This window comes from Tripterygium wilfordii, chromosome 8 (assembly GCF_013401445.1).
Source record: "Tripterygium wilfordii isolate XIE 37 chromosome 8, ASM1340144v1, whole genome shotgun sequence".
Taxonomy (NCBI): Eukaryota; Viridiplantae; Streptophyta; class Magnoliopsida; order Celastrales; family Celastraceae; genus Tripterygium; species Tripterygium wilfordii.
The window spans coordinates 11,994,065-12,006,462 of NC_052239.1; the positions used below are offsets into that span (position 1 = coordinate 11,994,065).

General features: G+C 36.0%; 1 protein-coding gene and 1 non-coding gene across 6 annotated transcripts; both read right to left on the reverse strand.

Moving 5' to 3' along the window:
* Positions 1-1,177: 1,177 nt before the first annotated feature.
* Positions 1,178-9,115, reverse strand: LOC120004099. Of its 5 annotated transcripts, none has more exons than XM_038853345.1 (7): positions 8,899-9,114; positions 7,745-7,877; positions 6,926-6,959; positions 5,773-5,898; positions 3,250-3,351; positions 1,751-1,895; positions 1,178-1,512 (listed from the first exon to the last, which is right to left on the reverse strand). In XM_038853345.1, the coding sequence occupies exons 4-7, from the start codon at positions 5,881-5,883 to the stop codon at positions 1,376-1,378; spliced, it is 495 nt and encodes a 164-aa protein (XP_038709273.1). In that variant the 5' UTR covers positions 5,884-5,898; positions 6,926-6,959; positions 7,745-7,877; positions 8,899-9,114; the 3' UTR covers positions 1,178-1,375. The 5 variants fall into 5 exon arrangements, with proteins under 5 accessions (XP_038709273.1, XP_038709274.1, XP_038709269.1 ...); XM_038853346.1 differs by having other exon boundaries at positions 7,740-7,877; XM_038853341.1 differs by having other exon boundaries at positions 5,773-6,959; positions 8,899-9,115.
* A 3,165-nt stretch (positions 9,116-12,280) lies between these two features.
* Positions 12,281-12,358, reverse strand: LOC120004638. Its single transcript, XR_005469568.1, has one exon. It is a non-coding gene; the product is annotated as a small nucleolar RNA Z199 (small nucleolar RNA).
* Positions 12,359-12,398: the final 40 nt, after the last annotated feature.

A 12,398-nucleotide genomic window follows, 5' to 3' on the forward strand; every position in this document is an offset into this window, starting at 1 on the left:
TTCTTTGATGGTCTTATTTGGTTCAGCAATAACACCAAGGATAGACAAATAGTATAAATCTTTTGAATAAATGATATCTTCCATCCTGAGCTTCCGAATGGAGTAATTAGTAGTCATTTTAATTATGCCACCTGTTGAGTCCTCCATGGAAATTACCTAGCGCTTCGATATCATTTGTTGGGATTATAGTCAGAATAATAATGTTCGAGAAAATTAATCTCGAATAAAACAATAATAATAATGGATACCATAATTGTTAGTTGGAATTAATTTTTTTTAGTAGAATTATTCTGGCAATAATCCCAATAGATTGTGGGTGTTATTGAAGGTGTAGAAGACCTCCAGTCATGACACAGCTTTCGCTTATGGTTTTAGCATTCGAGGTTATTCCTTCCATTCCCTTCCTTTCTTATTCTCAAAACAATTAAATCCGTCACTCACTCACTTACGCTCAACTCTACGGAGTGGGCTTCACTGCATCAAAGCGCTAGTACACAAAAAACTTCTCTATTCATCATTTATGTCTGTTTTGATTATTGATTTTGTTGAAATTATCAACCCAAACACATTAAAGATATTATCCGCAATGGGTCACGGACTCACACATAATTGTTCTTCTTGGCCTGACGCTATTGTTTCTCAAGCCCATTAATTGGGTTATGTCATATCGAAAACCTTTATCCCAAAAGTTAAGGGTTTCATATGATAATTATGTTTCTAGCATTGGTGTCGTATCCTGGTAGATGTACCTATAATCACTAGTATATATTATAAATTTCAAATAAAGTCATATAAAAAAACATTTCATTTATATTTCAATAGATAAGCATATGTTTTTCAAGAATTAATAGGGCTAGCTAACAAGAATTGAAAGCATAACATCCCTTCTTTTTCCTTTTTATTAGTTAAAGCTAGGAGGGGAAAAAATGGACACCACAAATCTTCTAATTACCTATTCAAATAAACATGACTCAAATACCTTGAACCTAACGGCACGAAAAACTGGAAGACAAACAAAATCTATGAGAGACCAATGTAAGAATCAAATCAATCAAATACAAGAAATTGAGATGCTAGCAGTATTGAGAATTGCAAACCTTCTCTGATAAGTAACATCTGGGCGTAAATTGAGATTCATAACCTCAACTTGAGATAGCAGAGATGAAATTAAGGGGAGTGGGGAAGAAATTCGAGAGAATATTATGTAATATAAGTCTAATATCATCCATACTTCAATTGTCTTATCCGAGAAAAAACCTCGAGCTTAAGCATGTAATGTAATACATGCGAAAATAAACCAGTCATGAAGGAGAATCTCTTATTAGTTCATGGAGGAGAATCCCTTATTAGGTGGAGAATTGGAGTAAACAAAATACTAGTTCTTAAACCTGCGCCTAAAATATTTGAACCTGAAATCTTTCTTTGACAGTCCCAATTCATCCAAACTTTCCTCCAACGTCAGTGCTAGTCCGCCATGCTCGGGACTTTTCTTCAGCTTGGAGGTTCCGTTGCCTGCAGTAGATTGAGAGGTTTGCATAAAATTAATTTCACGAAAACAGAACAAACGCTGAGAAAAGGCCGACCAAAACTATCAAATATATTCAGCATGATTATATGATGCTTTGATTGAAATTATGTTCTCGAGTTCAGCTAGCGATGCAATTTTGATAATATCAGAGGTCTAGTAAACACAGTTAAAAAGAAGGAAAACAGAGATGATTATCTGTCATAGGCAAGTTCATAGCCTTACCTTGATGGCGAGCAGATCGCGGTATGGTCTTGCCCGGCAAATTTTTATGCTGGAAAGATCGCCGTAAGGTCTTGCCTGGAAATTTTTGTTTCTTAGAATTCTTAGATTTCCTAGTTTTCTTCATCCATGGGATGGGAACAAAGTCCTACAAAGATGGGTGAGGAATGTGTCAGAATTCAATATTGTGAAAAAGCCAGATACCCGTACATAAACTACGACACACACTAAGAGAAGGTAGCGGGTTGAGGAGGTGGTCACAGTGCATGGAAATCTTTTCCCTGTTCAGTTTGGCTGTTCGTGTAGAAAATTAAAAGAAAAATACTCATATTTAAGTGCTTCACAGAAATTGTACATGTACCAAAATATAAAGAAGACATGTCCACAAGAGCAGCATTGCACCGCCAAAGTCCCCAACCAGAGAAAGATAAAATTAGGAAAATATACTCTAGGGGAGCCTTGACACGAGAATCAAGGATGCTAGTAAGTTCATCAGATCACAAGGGTAACTTTCCAATTGGAACAAGTGTCAAGTGAAATTATTTTGGAGTATATCCATAAGTTATGGGTCTGAGGTCAAAGGATAATGGCAGAAGGTAAGGTCACTTCATTGTTAACCTAGCATGGGAGGGCATGAGAGAAGTCCCCTGAGCAACTGGGCTCCACAAGACAGCCTATCTAAAGCTAGATAGCCAGATTGATACAACCTGAAACATGCAGCCAAGTTAAAATACTTATTCCAACAACAAACTATAACATAGACTATTCCATTTGGCGTTTGGCGGAGAAAGAAATCATTTAAAATACAAAAGTGGTTTGTAAAGTACTATAAAATCAACACAGCCGAAGAATTGGATGGCTTCAATACATAATAAAAACTCCCTATTTACCTTGAATGAAAAACAATTAACGTGAAGCCAACGAATGATTTAGACTACATATCCCAAAACTGAATCGAAGTTAACGAATGCAAAGCCCAGTTCACAATCAAATACTAAAGCCTTATCAAAACTAATATCATTTTTAGTGGGAAAAATACTAATATCATTAATTTCATATAATAGCATCATCCCTTTGCCAATTAATTACTTGACAATATACAAAAACTATATTGTGTTCTCAAAACTCAGGAATACTACAAAGCCTATTGAGTCTCAGAAATAAGCTAGCCCAATACCTTTATGCTAAATGTACTTTTATAATTAAAATACACTAAAATGAAATATTCCATGTATAGAATTATAATAAATACAAACAATATAATCACCAAAATGCTGACCTAAAATAAACAAGCAGAAGAGACCAGATTAAGTCAAAGAGGGTCCACAACGAAAAATGACAAAGCATACATAAAAGGCCTTGTCAGTTTTCAACCATGAGAGCTTCAGAATGCTCATTTTTGGCTTTAACAACCCTTAGCTATAAGCAGAGTCTATTATGATTAACTGAACCCTAATCCTAATTATAGGAACAAATTTAAAGCATAAGATACTCAAACTCACTGGTGAATAAATTGAAAGCTTTGCAGCTTTAGCATAATTGACATAGCGCATAAGCATTTCATAGTCATTGAATATTTGGCAGGAATCCGGGCAGACATAACTCTGCAATGACAATAGAAGAGACATGAGAATAGCATTCTGATCTGTATAATTTATATGTTTACCTTTACGAGTATCGTCATTCCTAGCACCACCTTTTCAATTCCATTTGTAGTTACCTTAAAGCTAAAAACAATCCAAACATCCTTGCAGCAAATGAAACAACTTCAAACAGAAGCAATACATAAAAGGAACAGTTTTAATGATCCGAGAATTGAACCATTCGCAGAAGTAGAACTTCCCACAGTTCTCAATGGTCATTTCACAACAAAAAATAATAGGTAAAGATTGTTTCTTTACAGCATCTGTAAATCAAAATTTAGCATAATATATTTCACCCCCTTGCAATATCATGCAGTAACATAATTTACCATTGACTAAAGCGGCACAAAGCAGTTAAACTAGCTTCCCCAAGCCCCAAAGGAGTAAAACTAGATATCGGATCATCTCATAGTATCAGTTACTACATGATATAGAGTACTAATGATGGCACAAATGCACTTCAATGATAAAATTAGTAAAAGAAACCTTTAATTACATTATATAAATGATTTAGCTTTTCAAATGCATGTTATGATTTAATGCATACAAGCACACAAATAACTTACGCATGGAAACTAAAATTTTTTATACATACAAATAATTCCACAGAAGAAAGATTTCACCATGTCCTTTTTTCCCCTTTCTGGACGTGATACACATAAATCAAAAGTTGCAATAATTCCCAACAGAATCTACAGTAACACGTCTCTTTGTGATTATTGAATGATTTTTTTCCTTAATTTATCAGTGCATACTCCTGCAAACTCGGACAGAAACAAACATCCCATAACTAATTTTAATGAGTCCACAACACATGCATGTAACTGGCAAAAATATGCTATCCTTCAGTCAGACACAACAGAGTGCAAATTTAGCCAAAGGCAGCAACAACCAATTGTTATAGGTTAAAAAACTACAGCATTAGAAATCCAAAATACAGTAAAGCTTTCCTTCAATGCATCAGAGCCCACTTGCAAACTGTATTTGTTCTGGAAAAAAAAATGTAAAGCATATAACACTCACTAATTATAATCAAGCAACAGGAACAATGGAGGAGTCAATTCAAATGAATTGTCTTTCAGAAGAATTTATTCGACAACATCATCCAACAAGAAAAGGTAGCTTATACCGAACTTTCTTTTTCTTGTACAGACATCATTAAATATGGTGTAGTTCAATCAAAGAGTCAGAAATTATTTTGATCAAGCACTTTGTTTTTCCCATTTTGGCTTGACCAACTGCAGAGATTCTACCAACCTGAATGCTTTTCTCTTGAAAAAGTTCAATGAAATGAATCAGGATTAACAAGACTTCTCCATTCTTCATGGGGCAGTGTTAGAAGGTAATAGTGATGCAGAGCTGGAAAATGCCTATAAGCAAGGATGCAGAAGGAAGGAAATTTTTACCCTCCCCAACCGCAGAATCTTTTGTTGACATAGGTTGGGTAGCATCACTCACAAGCTCAAAGAAAAATACACTAATTTTTCCAGCTATAAGACTTCTGAATAGAGACTTTTGTAGATATTTAAATATTTGTCTTTTTTGGTTCTTGTTGGATGGCTTTAGGTACCCATGACTGACGCAAATGTCACAATCACTGATTAGCTCATAGCTGTGGGTAAGAAATGAAGGTTGTTTGGGTAGTTTCTGATAAAATAAATCCACTACTGGGTGCAAAAAAAATAGTGAATGGTCCTGCCTCCCAAGCACGGGTTCCCAATTCCTAAAAAAATGGAACTACTGGTCATTATTATCCATTTCATGAGACAGTATACCAGTGAAAATCACCCAAAAGTGGTCTTACTTTAACTCTGGCTCCCAGTTAACTTCAGTTCTGGAAAGGAAAGAAAAAAGTTCAACAACAACTAATGATGTGATGATCTTCCAAAATTGGGGAGGACCATAAAAAATAATATCACCAGTATCTACTTTCACAATAGAAGGACAGTAAAATACAGTCATCTATGATCTTAGAGATATATATAAGACACAACCTTAATTCATCACCAAATCCTGCTGATGCATCCCAGACTATCTAAGCCTTTCCAGAATATATAGGCAAAACAACCCATCTTATTAGTTCCTCAAGTCACTTATGTTAAGTCCTACAGTCATTTAAAAGCACAACCAATTTCAACAACCGAAAATTTATCAGTAATCTGCGTGATACAAGACGGCTAAAAGCACAAACAATTAAGGAATAAAATCTATAATAAACAAAGCAAATTGCGTTCAATCTACCACCAAAACTAAAACTTTTCAGCACCTATCAAATTAATGAGAGCAAATTTAACTTGATTAAGGAGAGAACTGAATATCAAATGTCCAAATCTAGAACCAACAAAATAATTAAATCGAGAAAATATCATAAACCCTAATTACCAAAGTTTTGGATCCATTCTTCTGCTTTTCAACTACCAATTTCCAGCCCTCAGGAATCGGCTTCGATGAACTCGCAACAGACATATTGGAAAACTTGTTCTTCTCCACCATTCCTTCAACCAAACTCTGTTTCGGACAGTCTTTTTCATTAGGTTTGGGATGAGAACATGGTTTTAAAAGGGCAGAGAGCAGAAAATATGCGTCTTCTGTCACGTGCTCATTTTCCCCGTGCATTACCCAAAAGGCCGAAAATGTCAGGAAATAAATAATTTTTTTTGAATATAAGGAAATAAATGAACCATATTCTTTGTGTCTACTCGTCTTTGGTTTCCTGATTTGTTTTTGCAACAACTTAATGTGATTAATTTTCCTGTCAAAAAGGTTAAAAAGAAAACACACACACACACACCCAAACGATACCAACTCAAAGGAATGTGTCCAAAGAAATTCACCCCATCATCATTAGCCTAAATCCCAATAATGAAATTCCCCTTGGGGGATCCCAAATTGCATGACTAGCTTTTGCTAAGCATAGCTAAGGAGCAGTCCAACTAGAAATCATTGACATGACCAGCAACATAGAAATCAATATTATCAGGATTCTATAGTGACTATTAAAAATTGAATTGATCATTTGATCCACAAATAGTAAAGTTATGGAAACATCTAAAAAAACAATAAGACCTAAACTTAATAATCAGCGGCTCTGTCTAGATGATGATTCCATGGAAGGTCCAAAAGAAGTACACCACATTTTCCAAAATTTATTTTCAAAGATAGGCAGCCACCTTCCAGAGGAATATAGAGGAGCACCACTTTTCCAAGTGGTTGCCCCGCCGGGTTTTTAAATCCCCCATCTCCATTGAACAATCGAGGAAAAAGAACAAATTTTTTAGCTTGGTAGGGAGGACGGTTAAAGTTAACAAGGAACTAAATGGAGGTTAACTCAACATAATTCAGCAATCCTGATTCCTGACCCAATCTCTTTGCTGACCAAACAACAAAAAACTATAACAGTCCTGTCTTACAATCTCCTAGTGCATGGTACCCAAAAAAATATCTTTGTATCCAAAAGATCAAATGACAAAGAAGCTTCTTCTGGCATTGAATTTCATCAAAAAATACAATAAATTAAGTGTCCAGAAGTACTAACCTCAAGAAAATGTTCGATACATTTCCTAGCGGACCTGACATAAAAAAGCAATAAGAATAAACTAACAAACAGAGAGATTTGATGAGCAGGAGTCAGACCTGGAAAGTAATCTCCGCCCTCAATTAATGAGAATTATAAAATCTTCGTTTCATAAGGACAATGCAATACTCTGAATTTCCCAATAAAGTATAAATCAAAGGGAAAGAAGATTATGCAGCAACATTCTACACCATCTTTAAAATATCCAAACATTCATGAGCTCATTGTTTTTAAGTTCAATGGAAGTTAAAGTCGATATTGGTAATTTGTGCATACTTATTTATCCCAACTTCAGCACTTGGATTAACAACAATAAAGCAATTGAATTGGAGGCATAGAAAAGATTCTCATTTGAATAAGGAACTGCTTCTGGATTAAGGAGTACATAGCCGTAGGCAATCAAAAGTTGCCTTAAAATGTTAACAAATTCAGTTTGAAATGTTTAAACATGAATAAAAACTCACGTTAATATTAACATTTTTGTGCATACATGCTAAAGCCAATTTCACTTCGTCCAAAAATAACATATCAATTCCTAGATGGAAATTTAAAAAAAAAAAAAAATACTGTAAATAAAGAGATCTGGAACTCAAATTCGCTATCAGTGAAACATACTCGTCAGGACCATAAACATATAAGCAGGCTATGGGGCCAAACAGATAACGACTGTTCATGAATCAAACTAAAAACAATGAACAAGAGGATAAGGGTAATAACAAAAGCACAAACATAGACAAACATATTACTGCAAGTCTGCAACGACTCATATTAGCACCTCACCAATGATCTTCACTTCAAAAATGCTTGAAGTGACTTTCTTTCGTTCGGTCATGCTTTCCCAATGACAAGACTAACCGTCGAGAAACAACTTGCACATCCGAGGTAAGCCCTTCGCAGAGACCATTTTAAGTTTCTGCAAAAAAATTAATCAGTTCAAACTTCAAATATATGTTTTATATCAGAGACTCAAAAGGATAGCTTCGTGGAGAAGCCAGCTTGGAACCTGGCCTGAAGCAGCATTGCACAAACAATCTCTTATTACTTATTTAACATAGTTGATAAAGTTTCAAGCTGCGTACTGTGAAATTACAAGGTTGCTGTCTTTCTACAAAAATTCACAGAGAAATCATTTTGAATCCACTATGTGGATCATCTTTCACTATTCATTCATCAGTAGAGCCATACTATACACTAATGCTATAGATCTCATATCTTTTCTTATTGCTTCCGTGCTCATATTTTTTGGTTCTACTCTTCCCTTGCTACCATCTCCTAGTTAATCTTTTTCAATTCTTCTCACTGCCGCAGCACTATCAATCTCTACGTTGTACGCAACCATACAATCTGTTTTATCTTATCTTATCTTCAATCAGCACTAGTCCGACCTTGTGTTGCCACACCTCCAGTACAACAATCCTGTTGTCTCCTAACATCCTAACACTCCATACCACACATCATGAAATTACAAGGCCACTAACAAGTAACAACAAAGGAATAACATAAAGCTACACAGTTCAAGAAGCAGAAAAATACAATTTTTGGAAAATTATCAATATGCAATGAACAACCGATGCTCTCAACTTGTTGACAATCTCTTTATAACTCAAAATATTTCACATTACGGAACATAAATTCCCATTAGCAGCTTCAATACTATCAACAAATAAAAATTACTGAAGGAGAACTAGCTCGATTCGTTAATCAAAATTGCAAAAAATTTTAGATGGGAAAAACTTGTAAGTGCCTCTCTAGATTTTTGTAACACCAAAAATCGATATTCTCAAACAATCAAACCAATAAGCGGCAAACAAAATCCATTGCTAAAACTAAAGGATGCTGAAACAGAGGGACTGAATCATAGCAGAGTTAATAAATCAAGGTAAACATGAATAGATTGTTGAGAGAATAAACAAGAAAGTGAAAGTAAAACATACTTGGAAGATGAAACTTGTACGGGAAGAATTGTCCATTTGAACGAAGTAGCTTCAATAAACAACTAGATTCGCCGCTAAGAAACAAAGTTCGAATCCTTTTTTCCTGTTCAACCGTTTCCTCGGCACCGAAAATGGAAACTGGGGAGCCACATGACGCGGGGTTTGAACAAAAGTTCTGCCTGCGTCATGGTCTCAAAACGACCACGTATAATCTCTCAGACATCCATACTTTCCACACTATCTGTTTTTGGAGAAGTAGTTTTTCACAAGGAGAAAAGAAAAGAAAAGTTGGTTCCATATTGCATATGGCCATGGGGCTATATCTGGGCCGATCCACTCTTTGTTTGGATGCTGGCCCGCAAGTTGGATCCCTTGGCTAGGGCCCAAGGGAAAATAGAGAACAAGTTAAATAAGAAATGATTTGAGGGATTAACCGAATGAATGAAAGGCAAATGAAACATCCTTGTGACTTATGATTAGCGGGTTTGGCCTTTGGGGCAATCCAGACAATAATGACCCTTTCTTCACAATTATAGCTACAACAACGTAAAATAGAGGAGACCCACTTATGATAGGGATCCAATAGTTATTGGTATCTCAATTATTCCAATTAATTAGTTGTATGCACAGAATTTTATGTGTATATGTGAGATATGTGGAGTTCACAAATTCATTTGAATCCTTAACAATTGGGATAATTGAGATATGAACGAACGACTAGTATCTTAATATTTTTGGTGCAAGAATATTGAATGGGAGCAAAGCATAAATTAAAAGTAAATATCTATCACAATGTGCAACAGGGTTACTCTACCAACTGATCCAACTTATTGCTTGAATTTTAATTCCCGACCATCAAAGCTCGTCTTCATTCAAATTACTTGACAAAAAAATAATAAACAAGTTTCAAAGCCACCAAATATATGCAAGTAACGTCGACAAACATCAATTGAAGTAGCATGTATCAAAAATCCATACCTCCATACATGTCAATAATATTTTCTGATTTGTATTGTCTGATTCCCAAAGATACATTGGACCTGTATGACTTTGTTCCTCCTAAACCCATCTACTAAAGGTCAAAGCCTAGCTACTAATGGGACAAAGCCCAACTGACTAGACTCTACTAAAGGCTGAAGCCACCAAATATATGCAAGTAACGTCGACAAACATCAATTGAAGTAGCATGTATCAAAAATCCATACCTCCATACATGTCAATAATATTGTCTGATTTGTATTGTCTGATTCCCAAAGATACATTGGACCTGTATGACTTTGTTCCTCCTAAACCCATCTACTAAAGGTCAAAGCCTAGCTACTAATGGGACAAAGCCCAACTGACTAGACTCTACTAAAGGCTGAAGCCACAAACTCACTGGGTCAAAGCCCAACTCACTAAAGGTCAAAGCCACAAACTCATTGGGTAAAAACCTAGCTACTAATGGGACAAAGCTCAACTCACTAAGCTTGGGAAAGGTCTTGTTGCATGTAGGGAATGTGGGACAGGTGCATTTGTGGGCTGAGTTATACCAGACCCAATAAGTGGTATAGGAGCTACGTACAATAGGATCAATAAGTGGGCTAGGTTGGCCTTGCTACATGTAAGGGATGGGCTTTGCCCATATAAACCACTTGGTTGACACAAGGTCAACCGATGTGGGACAAGTCTTAACAACATGTTGATCATTCTAAAGGTTCTGGCAATGAGAAATTACAGGAATGATGTAGATCTTCTCTTTTCTAATTCCTTTTTGGTGAGAAATTGAGTTATGTCACTTGTTTTTTTACAATCATCTGAAAGTGTTAGCTTTTACATGAGCAAAATACGCAGATGTTTGCTTGTTTTTGAGACTTGGGGCTGACATTTACTGTATATGTAGGTGGTGGCATGGGTTTCTTGTAGCTAAAGGAATTATATTAACTACACCTAACTTAATTGTAACTGTATTATTATAATTATAATAATAATAACTAATACTTGCTTTCATGGATGTTATGCAGATGACTTGTTCACCTTGTTATATATTATCCATTCTCCAATGGACCGTAGAGACACAAGGTATGACCTTCTCTATCAAGTCGTTATGATTATTTTTAGGGATGTGCTTTAGTACTGATAATTTGATGAGAACCCTTTGGTGAGCATGGTCACATCAGGGGTTAATGACGAGAACATCCATGCCAAGGTGAACCCTAGAAGCATTGTGGCGTATTTGGGCATGGCTGGCAAATGGCGAATAGAAGAGCCTTTGAGCGTGGTTGGCGAAAGGCGAGCAGCAGGACTCGTGAGTATGGCTGGCAAGGGGAGTAAAGAAATAGCCTTGGCGTCGCCAAACGCCAAAAGACCTTTGAGCATAGTTAGCAAGGCTAGTAAAGGAATATCCTTGGAGTCGCCAAGAAGGGAGCAAGAGGCGGGCCTAGGAACTAGGGTGACGAGGCTAACGAAAGAAAACACTATGATGACGACGTGAACGGAAGACAAAGTGGAGCAGGATGCGTGTCAGTTAGTAGTTGGTCCCGATAGTCACTAGGTCAATAAATAAAGCCTCAATGGTATGAATTAGGGTTTATCTAGAGAGAAGAATAGAAACGGCGCATGCCAAGGGGAAGCCCATACTTAGAATCGGATTTTCAATATACTCTTGCTTTAATTTTCTTGGGCTAGGCTTAGCTTGAACCCTAATCAAGATTTATGTTTAGATTTCGACTCTTTGGAGCATTCTTGCATTGATTAACTTGGGATAGGATAAGGGTCAATCCTGTGACTACTACCTTAGCGGTTGGATTAGAGCTTATTTTAGTAAGTTCTCGTCAATCTAATGTATCTTATTCTGAATTAATGTTCTTGTAATTGTTCTGTTTGTTTTGGAGTTCCTTGATATTTTGTGTTGATTGGAGTGGCTTGTTGTTGGATCTCGAATGGGGTCCTCGTCAAAATTTATTACAAAGCACAAGGCTCCTGTAATGTGCTTGTGATTGCATGTGCCATTTTTTCCATTACCAGAAAATTGAATCGCCGATGGAGAACTCCCAATCTTCCTCGAAAAGCAAAGCAATTAAGCGACTCAAATTTGGAGACAGCCGAAGATAGATAATGACTTGAAATATGAATAATTCACTGTTAATCCTCTTGCAATCCAACAAAGATGAACTAAACATTTCAAAACATTTATTCGCAAAAGGGCTGAAAGATGGAACATCGAAGATTGATCAGCAATCAAAAAAGTTCGACAAAGGTCATGGAGATCAGATATTGGTAAAGATTTATCGGTCACGGTTGAATCAGAAACACGGACCAAATGTTCTATCATCATATTCGTCGATTAATGATCAAACAAAGCCAAACAAACAAAAAAGATAAAGATAATGAGACAAAGTGAAATCATCAGAGACTTAAATACTAGAAATCACGAATTAATCGCTCATTTTGTTGCAGTATTTTCCTCATCACATGATCCAACTTTGCCGAAGATGATAAGATTAAAAAACTTAAAATCT